The 19,054-nt window shown below is 56.1% G+C and overlaps 1 protein-coding gene across 2 annotated transcripts; it reads left to right on the top strand.

The window, feature by feature from the left end:
• The first annotated feature begins 932 nt into the window (after positions 1–932).
• On the top strand, positions 933–19,044 carry HSPA12B (heat shock protein family A (Hsp70) member 12B). 2 transcript variants are annotated; one of them, XM_032461892.1, is made up of 13 exons: positions 933–1,065; positions 5,852–5,911; positions 7,693–7,790; positions 9,321–9,445; positions 11,759–11,945; positions 12,302–12,406; positions 12,625–12,741; positions 14,669–14,843; positions 15,483–15,569; positions 15,944–16,048; positions 16,175–16,433; positions 16,788–16,891; positions 17,543–19,044. In XM_032461892.1, the coding sequence occupies exons 2-13, from the start codon at positions 5,869–5,871 to the stop codon at positions 18,178–18,180; spliced, it is 2,043 nt and encodes a 680-aa protein (XP_032317783.1). In that variant the 5' UTR covers positions 933–1,065; positions 5,852–5,868; the 3' UTR covers positions 18,181–19,044. The 2 variants fall into 2 exon arrangements, with proteins under 2 accessions (XP_032317783.1, XP_032317784.1); XM_032461893.1 differs by having other exon boundaries at positions 14,669–14,807; positions 17,543–18,180.
• Positions 19,045–19,054: the final 10 nt, after the last annotated feature.

Below are 19,054 nucleotides of genomic sequence, written 5' to 3'. Positions count from 1 at the left end.
CTTCCCAGTGATCCTTTTGCTAGGAGTGGGGTCCGAAACCGTGAGAACCTTCCCCTCGCTGTTCCAAACTTCAGCAAGGACAGACCTGGGCCCCAGCCTGGGACTCAGAGGCCTGTCCTCACCCTTCATTTGGTCTCTTCTCTCTTCTCTGACCCTTGGAGCCTAGGCCTAGGGATCTCGGAATGGAGGTGGGAGTGGAGGGGTCTGGGTGAATCAGCTGTGAGGGGTCTGGGACAGGGGTCTGTAACGGTTCTGGAGCAGGAGACTAGAGAGATCTGGGGCAGTGGACTGGAGAGATCTGGGGCAGGAGACTGGAGGGATCTGGGCAGGGACTGGAAGGGTCTGGAGACAGGAGACTGGAAGGGTCTGGAGACAGGAGACTGGAAGGGTCTGGGACAGGAGGCTGGAGGGGTCTGGGGCAGGAGACTAGAGGGGTCTGGGACAGGAGACTAGAGGGGTCTTGGGACAGGAGACTGGAGGGGTCTGGGGCAGGAGACTAGAGGGGTCTGGGCAGGGCTCTCCCTCCCAGCAGCTGGCTCCGGCAGAAGGCAGACGGGCTAGTCTCGGCTGAGTCCTGAGGTGGGTTTTGGGGAGGGCAGAGGTGCCCTCCTCAGCTGGGTCGCAAGAGGCCTACAGAGCGTCTGAAATTCCTCTCCTCCTCCCTCCACCTCGCCTCCACAGCCTTCTCCCCTCACCACCCCCGGAGTTGCTGGGAAGCGGGGGGGGGGGGGGGGGGGGCGCAGGAGGGGCGCAGGGAGGGGCGGTGGACTCGAGCCGGGCCGGGCCCCTCGGCTGAGGCCCGCGCAGCAGGCCCCGCCCCGGCCTCGCACATCTGGGCTGGAGCGCGGGCCCACCCGGCGGCGGCGCGGCCATCCGGCGTGGGGGAGGGGGAGGGGACGGGGAGGGGACGGGGAGGGGACGGGGGCGTCGCGGGGCGGAGAGCCGGGGCGAGGGCCGGGCGCACGTCGAGGGCTGCGGCCGCCGCGGCAGGGCAAGGCCACCGCACCGGCTGCGGGCCCAGGATCCAGGCGGCTGGACGGAGGTCGAGCTGTCGGGAGGGCGGAGGTGAGTCCTGGGCGGGCGGGGGAGCTGCTGGGCTCTCAGAGAGGAGAAAGGCGCCAAGGTCTGCCGTCCCGTCGCGGGCTGGCGGCTGAGAGACCCCACCACCGACTTCCTGACCCTGGGGGTCAAGACTGGGGACGGATCTCTCCAACAGGGCTGCCGGTTCGGGAAGGCAGCTGGGGCCGCGACCGTGGGCTGCTATCCGGGCTTTGGTACCCCACCCATGCCCTGCGGAGGGTGGGGGCCTGGAGGGAAGGAAAGGGGCCTGGAGAGACTTCAGTGTCTGGGCGTCTGGCATGGGGCAGGGGCTGCTCCAGGGAGCCAATCTGTGGAGGACACGGTGCTTAGGCCAGAGGTGGAGACCCCGTAGTTGAGTGTGTGTATTTGAGGGGCGCCTGCAGGGGGAGTTCCCACTGCCCGTGGTCCAGAAAGTTCAGGAGTCGTTGGGTGGCCCGGGTGCCAGACTGTGGGCTGGCCTCATGAACAGAGACCTCTGGTTTCTCTCTCTGAGGCCAGCTTGGGGATCCAGGTGGGGTGGGGTCTGGGCTCCCTGTGGCCTTGCAGTGGAGCCAGGCTGTAAAGCTTACTTGTGTAGGGGAGAGTCTGGGAGGGAGGGAGCTCTGAAATATGGACTCCCTGTGAACCCAAAGGCAGCTGTGGATCCCCAGAAGGTGAAAGAGGTGGTGAGGGACAGTGGGCAGAGGGTAGGAGGGGCTTCAGGCCCTAGGCTGTGTGGGAGAGAGGTTGTTTGTTAATTGGCTGCTCCCGTGATGAGGACCCATGGGGGTTGGCAGGATGTATGGAAAGAAAAGTTAAATACAGGCAGGGCCCTCAGGAGGCCCCAGTCCAGAAGGCAGACTCCATATCCCTCAGGCTCCCACTGGCCCCTCTCCTTGAGGGCTCCTCTCCAGATAGAGACTGGGGCAGCCCTCTGAGTGCCACTTCTGATCTGTCCCTTGGGCCCTGGTTGGCTCAATCTGTGGCTTGGGAGAAACTACCTGTGGCCTCTCTTTGCTTGCTGACCAAGTGCTCTTCCATTAAAGAACTGGCAGGATGCTGAGCAGAGAACAGTGGATGGGAGAGGCAGGGTCCGAGTGAAAGGAGGCCTGAAGGGGTATGGAGGTGAGCTGTAAAGATGGGGTGGGCTCTTTGTCCTCCTGGGCAGAGGACAGGTGTGTGTGGAGCTTTGAAATCCAGCAACATCACATGCTTCCCATGCTCTGGGGGACATACCCAGCCTCATCACCCCAATCAGAGGAAGAGATCATTGGAGATTTGTCTCCATCAGGCAAAAAGTCTTAGGCTTTTGTGAGTCTAGGGGACACTCCAGGATGGGAGTCTCCCTACTCAGTTTTGAGTCTCTACTCAGCCACACCCTGTCCTGGTCCCCAGTCATGCCTGTTGGGTAGAAGTCAGGGTCAGGGATCAGAGTAAAACTGAAGATTAGAAGTCAATATGAAACCAAGGGCTAGGGGTCAGTCCACGGGCAGGGTTAAGGGTCTGTCTGTGGGTATGGTCAGGGTCAGGCTGGGGCCAGAATTTAGCCTCCTCTTGTAGCCAGGAAATGAAGCTACTCTCTGTGTAAATCAAATTGCCCCACCCAATTATTCTCAAACCCATAAGCATCACCACTGAAATTACTGAGTCCCTGGGGCAGGGATCTAATTCCCCCATTTCCAGCTGTAGATTCTGCCCAGATGCAGCTTTTAGGATATATGGTTGTCCTGAGCACCACAATCAGCACACCATATAGTGGGTGTGTATGCGCAGTGCGGGATGGCCCCGAAGGCAGAGGGGGCATGTGTGCACGCTTGTGTGGCTGCCACCCCCTCTACCTCCACCTCGCAAAGCATCAGCAGGATCCTCCTTCTTTAACACTGATTGATTCAGGGCCTCCCTCCCTCTGTAAAGAACTCAGAATGACTAGAGTAAAAGCCTCAATGAGACCAAAACCTTCTAACAAGGGAACATTCAGTATCCACATCATGGAGGGAAAGAACACTGTTCACATCTGTCCAACTCCCTGCTTTAATCAACAACCTTCCTCCCTTACTTGGACTCGATCCTCACAAGGCCCTTGCATGATCCATTTCACAGGAAAGGGCACTGAGGCACAGAGAGGCAAGATAATGCACACCAGCCAGATGTCATAATAGGCTCTTGTCAGCCCCGAGACCCCAGTGTAGGGGTGTTCAGTGTATCACACACTCAGAGATGGGACTAGCTGGATCAGCTTCCCAGAGCTGGGGAGATTATAGACACGTGGTTGGACATGGAATCCCGTTTAGAGTGACGACTCCTGAAGCCTTTTTTCCTGGTGGTTCTAGATGGTTTCTGCTTCAAATGCAATAGCTTTGGTTCGGAAAATCCATTCATTCATTCAACAAAGTGTTTCCCCTGGTGCTTAGTGCAGAACCTGGCAGAAGGAAAGTTCAGTAAGTTTTTGCTGAAGAATTGAAACAATGTGCAAAAAGGACTGCCAGCTTCTCCCTCCTGGCCTTGATCCAGTAGTGTGCTGGTAAATGTTTTACAGTCAACTCTCCAAGAGGGAGAAGAACCTGATCTGCAGTGTTTGCCAGTTTCAATGGAGTAATCACCATGGCTGATTTCAAGCTATCGATGTGATGTCAGTGAATGCAGATGCACAGAGTCAGCTCTTGCGAGCTGGTGGGAACCACGTCCAGAATGACACTCCATCACCGTGAGCTGGGCTCCTGTCCCTGGCTCTCAAGGCCCAGACCCACCCCCATCATTTGCTTTCTCTTTTCTCAGCATCACCCAGCTGCTCTGCAAACGCCCATGACCTACCCCTATGTTTCCCCTGATTCTGATTCCTGGACATCCCCCTGTGCACCTCTGATGATAGCAGGACTGCGTGTATCTGGAAATCTCCATGGTGCTGGCCATGCGGGAATATCCTGGACATGCCTCGGTGTCTGTCCATGACGGGGCTGGGTTGTGGGAACTCTGTGGGAGCAAGGGTGTGTACTTGTGTGTGTATGGGTGTGACAGTGCCCAGCTCTGTGTCTGCCTGTGTTCTGGTAGCAAAACTTCCTGATCCGGCCATTGCTACAGAGAGGGAATGGGCTCTGGGCCACCACCACCCTTGTTTAGCCCCCAGCTGAGACTGGACCAGGAAGCACTTCTCAAACATTAGGGTGCTCCCTACCACCTGGGAACTTGTTATAAAGCAAGTGCTAACTCAGTGGGCCCAGGACAGAGCCCCAGAGCCTGCATTTCTAACAAGCTCCCAGGGGATCCAGTGCTGCTGTTGTGATACCGCACTTGGAGTAACAAAGCTGTCAATGACCTGAGGACAGTGCCTCTAGTTTGGCCCCCAGAACATCACAGACACAAGCTCAAGGTCCTCCCATCTTCAAAAAGGAAATAAAAACCTGTCCTCCCGTCCTCGAGCTCTATGTTCCTGCAGGTGCTGCGCCATCAGCTCCTGCTCTCAGCCAAGCTTCCCCGCAGTGCCAGCTCCGTTCTCTCACCCCCGTTCCCTCCTCGCCCAGGCTTACTTGACTCCCACTCCATCTCCATCATGTCACCGAAATGCCATGAGCCATTAAAACAGGTGTTTCCAGTCTTATCTAAAATCTCTGAAGGCATCTGCCTTCATAGCTTTCTGTTATCAAGATCTTCCTGAAGCCATAGCAGGCATCTCGGTCTTCCTGGCCAGCCCCCTTCCTCCAGTCAACGTTTATTCACAGCGTCTCCTCCCTTCCCTTCCCCTATTCTACTCTCTGCCAAGCCTCCTGTGACAATGACTTCCAAACACACATCTCCACCTCAGATTTCTCCCTGACCTCTGGATCATACGTCATCGAACTCCTTGGTCTGTTCTCTCAACAGTTTCAAAACTGTACCCAGAACACTGCCCCTTTCCCCCGCCAGCCTGCCCTGCCCCGGGATTCTCCATCTCACCATCCATCTCCTAGCTTGGACCAGACAATGTCACCCTTCTTCTTCCTAGCCTCCCATGTCCAATCTAGCCATCCTCCATCAGCCTTGTTGATTTTAACCTCTAACTTAAATGTCTGCACATCTGACTCAAGACACACAGCCCCCACCATCATCTGTTGCCTGGAGCACTGACTGGGCTCCTGCTTCCATGTGGTCCTGCTGCAGTCCACACTTCCCTTGCAGCCAGAGGATGCAAATTTAGTCATGCTCCTGCCTCCATTCTGCCACTTGAAACCTTTCAAGATTTGCTATTGCCGTTTATGTAAAACCAGACCTAAAATTGGGTCCACCAGGCTCTGCCTGCAGGGTCAGCCCAGCCCAGCCCTTCTCTCCAGCCTTGCCACTCTCCCCTTTCTGCCTCACTTACATTCTTCACAGTATCATTCGTAGTCTCAGATCCTGTCTCTGATTATGAATGTATCCCCACCAGGCTGTGGGCCCCCAGGACAGGGACAGTATCTCTCTGGGTCACCAATGTCCTCCATCACATGGCAGAGAGTGGGCACCCAAAAACATTTAGAAGCATCCTGATTCCAACAAAGCAACTGTCAAAAAGACATTTTTGAGGCAAGCTGGGACTGTGGGACCGAGCATTGGATGAAATTAGGGAACTACTGTTGATTTTATTAGACATAATAATAGTGTTGTGGCAATGTTTTTTAAAAAGTCTCTGTAAGAGATATAGTAAAGAATTTATAGGTCAAGCAACATGATATCTGGGATGTGCTTCAAAGGACTCCAGCTGAAAGTAAATAAATAAGCATTCAGTGAGGTAACAAAGGAACAAATAAATGCCATTCTACTTCTCTGTTCCTGTTTACAGCCACAGCGCCTGCAGAGATGCTGGCGGTCCCGGAGATCAGCCTGCAGGGGCTGCACATCGGTAAGACCTGCCCCCTCACCTCTGCCTGGCCCACCCCACCCCCATCTCCCACTCAGACCCACCCCGAATCTGTCAACACGTGCCCCTCCCAGCAGAGGCTCCCCAGAGCCATTCTGTGAGACGGTGTATCCAGGAGGGTCGGTGCACACAGGACCGTGTATGTGAGAGTGTGTGTGCATCTGTGTGCCTGGATGGCAGGCCTGTTCATGGGGCCTTTGTCTGCAAGTGTGTGTATGCGGGGCAGGTCTCTGTGCACCGAACTGTATGCATGTGCATGTGTTTTGTGCAGGGTCTGTGTGTAGTATGTTGGCCTGTCTCTCTGTGTGAAGGTCTCTGGGCACAGGATTTTGTGTGAGAGTGTGTATGTCTACTCAGAATTCTGTGTGTGTATGTGCGCTCCTGCCTGTGGCCTGGCCTGGGAGCAGGCTCTGGGTTCTGTGCAGGGGTAGGAGGCCAGGAGGCAGGAGGCACACGCCTCAGGAAGTCCACTCACAAAGAACTGGCGGGCTGGGCCTTCCTTCCTGCCTCCCTTCCCAGGCTCAAGCGACAGCAACTTTGCCCCTCCAGCTGGAGCTGGTGACAGGGCCCAAGCCTGCACTTGTCGCCTGAGGAAAGGGAGTTCTGGAACTGTGACCATCATGTCCCTGCCCCTCCAGCACCTCAAGACAGACACCAGCCCTGTCCAGGCACTTCCTAGTGTCCCTGACATGCTTAGCCCCTTACATATGTTCCCAGGGTACCCCAAGGCCAGAGAGGGCCTGGACCTGTCAGGGCCACTCGGCTGTGACTGTGGGAGTGCAGGCCTTGGCCCTGGCTCAGCCTAAAGCCAGATAGATCTGTTTGATTTGCTGATATGTCTTCATGCCAGACCCCATCGGTCTTTCTGGCCGGCCTCCCCGTCCCCATACATGAATCTCAGAGCTACCTCAGTGCCCCTCACAGGGGCCTTAGCGAAGCCCAGAATGTGGTGATAAGCCACCAGCCCACACCAGGAGGATGTCCGGCCAGGCAGCCCCTCCTGCCCCCTTAGCGCCTGAGCCTCCAAGCCAGGCTTTGGGCTGCCTTCCAGGGGCTGAGCTGCTTCTTCCCACCAAAGATCCAGCTCAGGCCTGGGCCAGTGAGAGGGTCTCAGTGGGGCCTCCTGCCCCCAAATATATGTGTGTTGGCTCCAGGTATATGTGTGTTGTGAGAGAGCAGAGGCTTGGAATCTGATTTCCTAGTCTGTGGACACCTCTCGGCTCAGGGCTGGGCTGGGGGAGATGCTGTCCCCACCGTTGATCCTCACCAGTCAACCTGCTAGGCCTGTCGCTGGTCCTTGTTGGGGGGAGGGGAGGGGAGGCAACTCCATCAGGTCCTGATTAGAGCCATGTGGCTGAACTTTACAGGGAAGAGGAGCAGGCCCACCTCCCACTCAGTTAGGCCTGTAGTTCTCCCAACTTTTCTGGTTTTCCTGGACTCAGTCTCCCCTGCCCCCACAATACTTCTCTGTCTCCCCACTTCGCTGTGTCTGAGGGGCTCTGGGAGAGACAGTGAGTCCTTAGGTGAAGCATGAGTCACCCCTCAGGAATAGGTTGCCTCTAACGGATACCAGGCCCTGAGCTAGGGCACCGCCAACCCCTCCTCGGTCTTGGCCTTTCTACCCTCCCTCCCTCGTCCCCCTTCCCCGGCAGAGCTTCCCTTACCTTGGCCCAGCAATGACTGATGGAGAGCCTCCCAGGCCTGGGGCCGGGCCACCAGCCCCTTACCCTGACGGTGCCAGAGTGACATCCCTCTCTTTGCAGGCTCCAGCCCAGAGCGGTCTCTGGTGCCCAGCCCACCCGGCTCCCCAAGGACCCAGGAAAGCTGTGGCATTGCCCCACTCACACCCTCACAGTCTCCAGTAAGCCTAGAGCAGGGATGGGGGTGGTAGGTGGCCTGGGGGGTGGAGGGGGGTCACGCCGGTGTCCGTCACTGGGGCTGGGCTGGCAGTGCCACCCTGCCTCCTGCCCCTTCTCACTCCACTCATGTTCTCCCCAGAAGGGTTAGCCTTAGGTGGCCTTGGACCACAGGAGTAACAGTTCTACCGAGGTGAGCCAGCTCCAGGGTGACGTTCAGGGACCATTGCCTCCCTCTGGCCTGCCTGGGCCAAGTATACTTCTGAGCAAGTAACTTTCCTAGGTCCTCAGAGCACTGGACCTCCCCTCCTGTCAACCACAGCCCCACCTTAATACCAAGTATACATAGAGAAGACCGTCCTTTGCCTAAAGTTGCACGTCTACTAATGACAGACAAAGTAAGAGTTCAGCCAGCTCTGTCTAGCCTTTGGTTATTTCAGTAGTGAGATCGCAGGTAATATTTTTTTCTCCTTTTTTTAAAAGAAAATATTTCCTCCGTATTTTGTAAATCTTAAGTGGTAATATTGCTTTTATAGTTAAGTAGTAAATGTTATGAAAGTAGAGATAAAACATTTTTACATAATCTGAAGAAGAGGGAAAGAAGAGATTTTTTTCCTATTAATGAGAAACATGTCGCTGTTTCTCTTCTCCGTCCTGGACTGTTTGCTGTGATTGCACCTGCTGTGTTTTGCTGAAATGGCCTGAAAACAGATGGAAACAATATGTTCTTCAAGCCTGAAAATATCTACTTCAATTTATAGCTTTATTAATGCCTGTGTGATCAGATTATGCAAAAAATTAGTGTATATTATTATCTAAACTTCTTCAAGCACTAATTCTTAATAAAAATATAGAACAATTTGAAAAATACAAGGTATATCTAGGGAAGAGGAGATGCATTGCTAAAAAATAGTTTGGCAACTGCTAGCTTGAAGCATCCAGGACATAACCACCCCCTGCAAGCTCCCTGGGTCTCCCCACCTGGGATGAAGTCACCGTAGTGATCCAGCCTGGGGACCCCCTTGTTCTCAGGGAGCCCAGGCCTGGCCTGGGAGAAGGCAGGGCCCACTCCTCGGCATGTGGATGGGGCCTCTCTTCTCTGCTACAGAGCTGGACAGAGTCTGGCTGTGTCACTGTGGCCGCAAAGAGCAAGAGGGTCAAATAGACACGGGTCCGTGTGTTGTGAAGCTGCTCCGAGCAGCAAAATTGCTCCCAGCTGGGCCCAGGCTGTGAAATGTTGTGAGATGAGGGTGGGGCCAAGGCAGTACAGGCAGAAAGTGGCCTGAGAATTGGAAGTAGGGAAGGAGGAGCTTGAGCCCAAAACTTCATGGGGCTACCTGAGAGGCCTTGGGCTTTCTGAGCAGTTAGCATCTCCAGGGCTCAGCCTGGAGATTAGGAGGGGAAGGGGAGCAGGCAGGCGGGCGGGGGGTGGGGCTGGGCAGGGCCGGTCTGGACCACAAACAGGAGGGGAGGAGCTCCCACATGCAGCCAGCCTGGCTCTCTGGCTGCTCCTTGACTTGCTCTTGCACTTGCAGAAGCCCGAGGCCCGAGCCCCGCAGCAGGCCCCCTTCTCCGTGGTGGTGGCCATCGACTTCGGCACCACATCCAGTGGCTATGCCTTCAGCTTTGCCAGTGACCCTGAAGCCATCCACATGATGAGGTGAGGGTGGCTGGGCTGGGAGATTGGTGGGGAGGTCCTAGACCCTGGGAGAAGCCTGGTCCCAGAAATACTGTCACCGTGTAGACATGAGGTCTCCTCAGAGCTCCTTCCACTCCTAGTCTGGGCTCCCCACTGGGGCAAAAGTTTGGAGGATGGGGCCCAGGCGTGGGGCCCCAATAGGTGTAGCTCTCTGACCCCTGCAGGAAATGTTGACCTTTGTTTTTAAATTTTTTATTGAGATATAATGAACATTCAGTAAAACACACAAATCTTTTTCTGAGCTTGTCACAAACGCACACACGCACGCATACATGCACAAATATGTGTTTTTAAAATAAAAGTGGGATATCATACAATTTGCTTTATTTTAAATTTTCAACACTATTTTGTAGATGTTTCACATCAATACATAGACAGCCACCATTTTCTTTTGACGGTTGCATAGTATTCCACAGTACAGATGTGTCATAATTTATCCATTCTTCTATGGATAGTTTTGAAGGAATTTTTCCCTCTAATTTTTCACTATTACAAAAAGTGCTGCAATGAATATCCTTCCTTGAAAACTTGTGGTGGAATTTCTATGTGGTAGATTCCTAGAGGCAGGTTCCTTGGTCTAGCATCTCAAATGAAATACAAGGAAATGAAGGATCAGAGAGTTAACTGAGTTGACAAGTCACACAGTTGTTATGAAAGACGTGTTTGAAAAATCCCTTCTGATGGAGTTTGTTGAGTTTTGTTTGAATGAAACATTTGTTTGACACTCCCCTTCAGGCCTCAAGACCCTGATCCTTTGAATGTATCTTAATGGGGCTGCAGCCAGTAGGAGGAAGACCCCAAAGCTCCCAACCCAGACTGGGATGGGGGCTCATGGGGCTTCACTAGGGCCTGGGAGGCTGGATGGAAGGGCGGATGGAGAGACAGGCAAAGGGTCACTGCCCCAACGACATAAGGAACTTGACCTGCATGAGCATGGATTGTCCTTCCCCTTTCTCTGCTCCCTCCACATCCAAGAGAGGCCACAAAGGCTCTGGGCACTTAGATCTCTCTTGGAGCTGCAGGGCATCCCAGCTTGTCAGCACACATAGCTGAGGCTATCGTGGGTGCCGTGCTGGGACTGAAGAAACATGAAGAGACACTGTGAAGGGAACAGTCACAGGAAGTAACTGGGGGACATCCTGGCCTCCTCCCAAACCCTTCCCACCCCCACTAACCACCAAGCCTCATCATTTATATTTCCCTAATATCTCTGTAATACCCATCCACTTCTCTCCACCGCAACTGCCCCTAAGTTCAGTCCCACACTCTCTCAGATGATTGCAATATCCTCCTCCCTGGATTTCCTTCTCCATCCTCCCTCCCCTCTAGTCTGTTGCTATATGGGGACCAGTGACCTTCCTAAAGGCAGATGTGATCATGCCTCTTCTCTCCCCTACTGAAAACCCAAGAGAGAATTCTAATATGGCATTTGATATTCCTGCTTAATTGACCTTAACGATCTTGTATTTTCTCTTGCTGCATATTGAGCCAGTTTACAGCTAATTCTCCCTGCTCTTTCATAGCTCCAAGCTTTTGCACATTCTGTTCCTTCCGCCTGGATTCTCAGTTCTTTCCCCAAAAAAACTGCAGTGGTGAGCTTGGCCTGACTCTGATGCCTAAGAGTCAGGGCATCAAAGAAGGCAGAGGAAGGGGAGGAAGGATTTGCCAGGCCAATGACCTGGGCAGGGAGCTCTGGGTGGAGGTTCAGATGATGGCGGGGGAAGTTTGGTATCTTAGGGTTTAGGGGCCCACTGGAGGTGCAGTCACCTGGGGTGTAGCTGCTGAGGTGGGTCAGATAGGAGTGATCATGAATGCCTTGAAAGAAATTGGCTGGGGAAGATGGCCTAGAGGAGGGCAAACCAGCTACCTGGGAGTAGATCTCTGCCAGGGTCCTGGAGAGACACATCCATCACGCCAGACCAGGCAGGTGGATGATGGCTTGCTGCCACTTGTTAAGACGACAGGGAAGTATGGTCAAATGGTGTACCTCATGGTAGGGAGCAGGAGCTGAGAATGTCAGATGGGACCCATGGCCCCAGGGATAGAGAAGATCCCATGAGCAACATTTGTAGCAATTTAAGTGGATGCCAAGCACCATATTCACAAGAACCCTAAGAGGTAGGTACTATTATTCCCATTTTACATATGGAAAGACTGAGGCTTGGGGAAGCCAAGTGGCATTCCCATGGTCACACAGCTGGTCCCAGAGCCAGCACCCAACTCCCTGAAGGGAGGTTTACTGCTGACCACACTGACAGCCCTGTGCCTCCACAGGAAATGGGAGGGTGGGGACCCAGGTGTGGCCCACCAGAAGACCCCCACCTGCCTGCTGCTGACCCCGGAGGGTGCCTTTCACAGCTTTGGCTATACAGCCCGTGATTATTACCACGATCTGGACCCTGAGGAGGCTCGGGACTGGCTCTACTTCGAGAAGTTCAAGATGAAGATCCACAGTGCTACTGTGAGTCACATGGTGGCTCAGGGCCCAGCTCCACCAGGGAGGCAAGGCTAGGAGGGGGAGCAGGAGGAAGTCTCATGAAAGGTGGGCAAAGCTGAAAGGTGAGGAGTGGCCTGGTGGAGGAGTAGCTAGGGGGGCGGAGTTTAGATGTAAGGGATGAAGGCATGACCAAGGGGTGAAGATAAGGTAGGAGGAACAGGGCTGAAGAGAGGGGCAGGGGACAGAACTAATGTGAGATCAGAGCCAGAGCAGGACAGTGCCAAAGAGGGGAAGCACCCGGAAATGGGGTGATTATAAGATGTCATCAGGAAATGGAGGCAGAGCTATGGCCTCCTGCAGTCGTCCCGTGTCCCTACCAGGATCTCACCTTGAAGACCCAGCTAGAAGCGGTGAATGGAAAGAAAATGCCTGCCCTGGAGGTGTTTGCCCATGCCCTGCGTTTCTTCAAGGAACATGCTCTTCAGGTGTGCTGCCTACTGGGGCAGACGAGCCCCAGGTCCAACATTTCCCTGCCGCCTATCCGATGGGTAGCCACTGGCAGAGGTCAATGGTCATCCCCTCCAATCCCCTGCCTCCATCAGCCCTATTGGTGGAGCCTCCATCAGCCCTACAGGTGTTGGGGAGGTGGGGGTTAGGGGTTAAGGATTCTTCCAAGTCCCCTCACTGCCCCCTTTTGCTCCAGGAGCTGAGGGAGCAGTGCCCGTCACTTCCAGAGAAGGATGCTGTGCGCTGGGTGTTGACGGTGCCCGCTATCTGGAAACAGCCGGCCAAGCAGTTCATGCGGGAGGCAGCCTACCTGGTGAGGATGTGCAGGTGGAGCAGTGGACGTTGCTCGGGAGGGTCCCGGCATGGCCCCATTTCCTCATTCACCACAGTCATTGTGTAAAGACTGCTGGCCTTCCCCTGCTGGGCATTTTAGAGGGTTGTTGCCACCAAGACAGGGCACCATAAACACGAAAAGCCTGCAGGAACAGAGAGCAGAGGGACAAGAGGCACAGCCCAGGCCAGCTTAACCAGGGTCTTCAGTCAGGTTTCCTAGAGGCAGAGCCCAAGATGGGGCTTCTTGTGCCTGCGGTCTGTTGAAGAAGGACTCTCAGGGGAAAGGGGAGTGAGGAAAGCAGGAGAAAGCTGAGCAGGCATGTGTCTCACTTGGAGTCTAGCCTCAGTCTGAGCCCCTGAAGAGCTCTGGAGGAGAATGTACCCTGGTGTTGGCCACGGTGGGGCAGGGAGGTGGCTTTTGCTCCATCCATATCAGTCTGTCATTGGTTACTGGGGGAGTGGGGGGGAACCTCTCCAAGTGAGGCGGTTCTCATTTAGCTGAGGGCAGTTCTCCAGAGAAGGGACAGCTGTGAGCCGATAGCAGCTAACACTCACAGTAGCTGGGCAGGACACCAAGAACATCCACTTCAGCCAGTATCAGTATTTTCTGGAACCCCACCCCCACCATAGTCCCAACTACTGCAAGTTCTTGAACAGGGGGAAAAGGACTATGAAACTCTGAAGGGAGGTGATTTTGGCCAATGTTTGCTGGTCTTCCTACCATAAGAGATGCCCAAAGCTCTGGAGAAAGGGGGGCCACAGCTCAGACACCCTCTTTCCAGTGGAGATAGGGAGGTGGGAGAGGGGCTCATTGCTTGATCCTGCTCCTGCCCCTGGGGCCTTGGGGGACACCCTAGGACCTCCAAAAGAGATCTCAGGAATTCCAGTGCACCCTCCCTGGAGGATACCAGGGCCCCTAACCCCTACAGACACACCTGTGGACCGGGCATGCCCCAGGTGCCAGGTCTGTAGGTGCCTCCACTTGTTTCTGGAAGGAGCTAACCCCGAGGCCAGTGGGCATCCTCTCTGCAGAGACCAGGATTAAAGCAAGGCTGTACCCAGCCAGAACAAACACCCTCACCCCAGTGCCCCACTGCTGGTGTACCCACCCTGCTTCCTCCTATACTGCTTGCTGCCTGTCAGGTCAGGAAGGGCTGGCCCTGGGCAAGAAGTCTCTATACTCACCCATCCCCATCTCCCACCTGGTCAGAATCTGAGGACTCCCACAAAACCATAAAGTACTTCCTGTGGGGATCTTCTGCCCCAATGCAGGAAGTTAACAGATCTCAAGTATTTTTCTCTCCCCTCAAACTGGCCTGACTTGGTGCCTGAAATTTCACTGTTAAAGTTTCTTTCTTCTATATCAGAATCCCTGGGAACAAAGTTCTCCTGAGAGTGGGGAGGCCTGGGGCCACTAACACCAGCCTGGTGAAGAAGGAGGGTTCAGTGAGCCAAAGGGGAAGCCCCCCATCTCCTCTGATTGATGGTCTGGCTGTTACACCCCCACCAACACACTGTGCTGGAGTCTCCACTAACCCCTCAGCCAGTGCTCAGCTGGCCAGCCCAGCACCTCTGAAGAGGACCTCGCTGCAGCCCAGGACCGCCTTGGGCAGCCCGGGGGCAGATCCCAGGTTCTAGGTTTTCATTCTGTCTGGAGTCTCTTCCTGCTGGGCAACCCCATGGCATCCTTGGCCATGGCCATGCCCTTCCCCAGCCTGGTCACAGGGTGGCTGTGGGATAGCTCCAAATTTATGCAGCATGGAGAGGCCTGAGAGGCCTAGTATGGGTGGGGTACAATGGGGAGGAGGTGGGAGCCCCACAAGCCCCGGTTGCCTGCCCTGAGGTGCCATTTCAGTGTGACGCTTGGCCCATGGTGCTCCCCGACCCTGCCCACCACCCACCCCCAGGCCGGACTGGTGTCGAGAGAGGAAGCGGAGCAACTCCTCATTGCCCTGGAGCCTGAGGCTGCCTCTGTCTACTGCCGCAAGCTGCGTCTGCACCAGCTCCTGGACCTGAGTAGCCAGGCCCCGGGCGGTGGGCGCCTGGGTGAGCGCCGCTCCATTGATTCCAGCTTCCGGCAGGGTGAGCCGCCCCCAAGGGCACTGCCCAGTGGTGGCCTTGGAGGCAGTCCCTGGAGATTTCACCTTGCCCTATTGGGACTCTCCGAGTCTGGGGTGGGGGTAACAGTCTACTCTAGGGGGAGGTGCTTGGGTAATGACAAAGGGTACTGTGAGCTGAAGGTGGAGGTCTTCAGGAGCTTTCCCTTAAACAGTCACTGAATCAGTTGCCCCTCTCCTCCCACATCAGCTGCCCTCCCCCCATCAGCCCCAAGCTCCTGCTGCCAGACCAGGCGCTGAGACAGCTATGGTCAACCTTGGTCATCCTCCCAGAAGCCATCTCCCATGACAAGGAGAGGTCTTAAGACCTGCCCCTCCAGCTCCTCCAGACCTTCCTAATTCTGATTTTGCTGTGGCCTGCGCCCTCCAGTGTTAAGGGAGGGCTGTACTTGCCGCAGCTGTTGGTTACAGCACCTGAGATTACCCCATTCGACTTCTTTGGACCCTTTGGAGTTCAGCTTTGCCCTCTCAGTTAGGAATGGAGCAGGAGTTTTAGGAGTACTGGCTGCTCCAGATGTTCATGGAGGGCGTTGGCAGGGGGACAGGGGTTGATGGCGGTGGGTGAGGCACTTCCTTCTAACCTCGCTGTCCCCCCAACACCCAGCCCGAGAGCAGCTTCGAAGGTCCCGCCACAGCCGCACATTCCTGGTGGAGTCGGGAGTTGGAGAGCTGTGGGCAGAGATGCAAGCAGGTGCCGGGAGGGGAGGTGGAGGGATATTCCCTGGGCTCTGTTGGACACTGTACGCCTGGGTGAGGGGGAGGGAACATTCCAGAAGTCAGCTCCAGTCCCGAGAAACCCTGCCCCTTCCAACTCCATCATTTGTACCTAATCTGGTAGTTCCCTCACAGTCACCTGCACCCCCCCACACCCACGCAATCCTCTGGGGATTCTCAGTGGATAAAATTACAGAACCCTGGAACCATTTCCCCCCACACCTTGTGCCCCTACATCACTCCCCATGGCCCTGCAGATACGGCTGGGGGCCTGGGGCAGGGCTGAAGGCTGGGTGGGTCTGGAGGGGGTGCAGAGGTGAGCGTGGAAGGTGCTCACTCTCCCTGCCGCAGGAGACCGCTATGTGGTGGCAGACTGTGGGGGAGGCACGGTGGACCTGACCGTGCACCAGCTGGAGCAGCCCCATGGTACCCTCAAGGAGCTCTACAAGGCATCTGGTGAGTAGCCAGGCAGCGCCCTTGGTACCCAGCGCGCCCTTGGTACCCAGCGCGCCCTGGCCCCGCCACCGCCCCCTGGCGGCGGAGTTGGCACTGACGCCCCTTTCATCCCCTGCCCCACCCCAGGCGGCCCCTGTGGCGCGGTGGGCGTGGACCTGGCCTTTGAGCAGCTGCTGGGCCGCATTTTCGGCGAGGACTTCATCGTCACCTTCAAAAGGCAACGCCCAGCAGCATGGGTGGATCTGACTATAGCTTTTGAGGCTCGCAAAAGAACGGCAGGCCCACACCGTGCGGCAGCACTGAACATCTCACTGCCCTTCTCCTTTATTGACTTCTACCGCAAGCAGCGAGGCCAAAACGTGGAGACTGCCCTGCGCAGGAGCAGGTGGGCCGCGGGACCACCCCTACAGGGGAAGGTGTGGGCCCCAGGGGACAGTAGGGTGTCTTCCTGATGTGCCCCCACGCACACATGCCAGCCCTGGTGGAGGCAGGGGGAGGGTCATGAGTACATCGGCAGCCCAAACTGGCACAAGAGAATCTTGAGCCCCGCGGGAAAGGCCGACATCTATCTCCCCTGGGACCAATGCCTGGAACTGGAGCAGACCTGCATCTAAAGCCCCTGAGAGAGGTTGGCGTAACACATAATGTGCAGTCAGTGCCCGAGTACATTGGCCTGGAACAGGGTTAGAACCTGGGACCCTGACCCTGATCCTGACCCTGTTTCCTTCACCACCTACAGCGTGAATTCCGTTAAGTGGTCCTCACAGGGGATGCTCCGGATGTCTTCTGAGGCCATGAACGAGCTCTTTCAGCCTACAGTCAGCGGGATCATCCAGCACATAGGTGAGCGCCTGAGCTTAGGTCCTCCATTCACCTCAATATACACACCCAGATGCAGGAATAATTCTATTAGTGCCTGGAATCCTCCCCATATCCATACACTGGAAGGAGACCCAGAGTCATCTGGAACACGTGGAGGATGCAGTACGGTAGGGAATAAGCTAGGAGAGAGGGTCTGTAATCTTGCCAAGCTAAAGAACCTCTGATGCCTCAATTTCCCTAAGTGGGGTGATAGTATTAGGTTCCCCAAACTGTCATCACAGGGATTTAAACGAGCTGAAGTATCTACAGAGTGAGTGCAATGTCTTGCATGCAGTAAGCTTTTAATATGTGTACATGCAGATCCTTATCTCAAACTTCCACTCTGTGATGGGAAAGCAGGGAAGAGTGCTGGGGAAGCAGAGCCCTTGAGGATTCCCAGGGGCCCTCAGGAAAGTGCTGTTTTTTCATCAGAACCAGGCTACTGTTTTATAGTGAAATGGCTAGTTTCTAGTTGCCCGGAGAGACAGAGGGGAGGTGCCAGTGGCCGTGTAGTGGTGGCCTCAGCGGCTCAACGGCTCTGGCTCTTAACGCACCTTCTCTCCCCGCCACTCTCTTTCTGCCCCCCCCCCCGCCCTCCTTCTCTTTACCCCCATCTCCACCCCTGTCCCGCAGAGGCGGTGCTGGCTCGCCCCGAGGTGCAGGGCGTGAAGCTGCTCTTCCTGGTGGGCGGCTTCGCCGAGTCCGCGGTGCTGCAGCACGCGGTGCAGGCAGCGCTGGGCGCCCGCGGCCTGCGCGTGGTGGTTCCGCACGACGTGGGCCTCACCATCCTCAAGGGCGCGGTGCTCTTCGGGCAGGCGCCGGGCGTGGTGCGGGTGCGCCGCTCGCCTCTCACCTACGGCGTGGGCGTGCTCAACCGCTTTGTGGCTGGGCGCCACCCGCCCGACAAGCTGCTGGTCCGCGACGGCCGCCGCTGGTGCACCGATGTCTTCGAGCGCTTCGTGGCCGCTGAGCAGTCGGTGGCCCTGGGCGAGGAGGTGCGGCGCAGCTACTGCCCCGCGCGCCCGGGCCAGCGGCGCGTGCTCATCAACCTGTACTGCTGCGCCGCCGACGACGCGCTCTTCATCACCGACCCGGGCGTTCGCAAGTGCGGCGCGCTCAGTCTGGAGCTCGAGCCCGCCGAGGACACACCCCCGGGTCGCCGCGAGATCCGCGCCGCCATGCAGTTTGGCGACACTGAGATTAAGGTCACTGCCGTCGACGTCAGCACCAATCGCTCAGTGCGCGCCGCCATCGACTTCCTTTCCAACTGAGGGCGCAAGGGCACAGTGCCAGCCCCTCTTGGCCCAGCCGCGCCCTCTTTCGTGCCAGAGCACTAGGGAGCCGGCTGGGGAGGACGAACCCGCCCCGTTCCCCGCAGTCCTGCCCCTGGAGATGAGGTCGCAGGAGGATGGAGGGGACACATCCGGAAACTCTGGCTTTGGGGATTGGGCCCTGGTCCGCTGACTGGAAGGCTGAAGGACCCAAGACTTAGAAGAGGTGTGTAAGGTGGCGTGCCCACAGGGAGCACGTGATCCTGAAAGCAGAATGCACCAGAAGACTGGAGCCCTCTTCAGAACTGGGGGACGGGCTGGGAGTGGGGCGGGGGTTTGGGGGTTGGAGGCAGCTAGGAGAAGCTGAGCAAGGCAGCTGCAGGTGGGGCAGCAGGATGAAGAGGTTGTGCAGGGCTAGGCCTGAAGGCAGAGTGCACCGACTGACGGGCTAAGCCTACAGAGGGAGCCGGGTAGGAAAAGGACTGGAGCTGCCACGAGGGACAGGGGTAGTAGGACCTCCCTGGGTGTGGTGCTGACCACCCAAGTGTGAATGCTAATTGTAGAAAGGGCGGTAGCAAGCTAGTGAGAAGAGTACAGGGAGAAGGCACTTATGAGGGGATATGGGGGCATATGTTGGGGTGGGGCTTTCCTTTCTATCTGAAAAGGCCCCAAGAGCAGCCTGTGAATGATCCGCTTGCACCCTATCCAGCCACACCAGGTGAAGAGGGTAGGGAGGAGAGGGAGCACTGAGGGCTGGTCCCAGCTCTGCCATCAACTCAGTGTACCTGCCCAACCATGACATGCAACAGCCCTACCTGCCCGAGAACCCTAATGTGACAATAAAGCATTTATGCTCCAGGTGAAGCCATGGCTT

Source organism: Camelus ferus, chromosome 19 (assembly GCF_009834535.1).
Source record: "Camelus ferus isolate YT-003-E chromosome 19, BCGSAC_Cfer_1.0, whole genome shotgun sequence".
In the NCBI taxonomy this organism is placed as follows: Eukaryota; Metazoa; Chordata; class Mammalia; order Artiodactyla; family Camelidae; genus Camelus; species Camelus ferus.
This window is presented reverse-complemented; position numbering and strand designations above follow the sequence as displayed.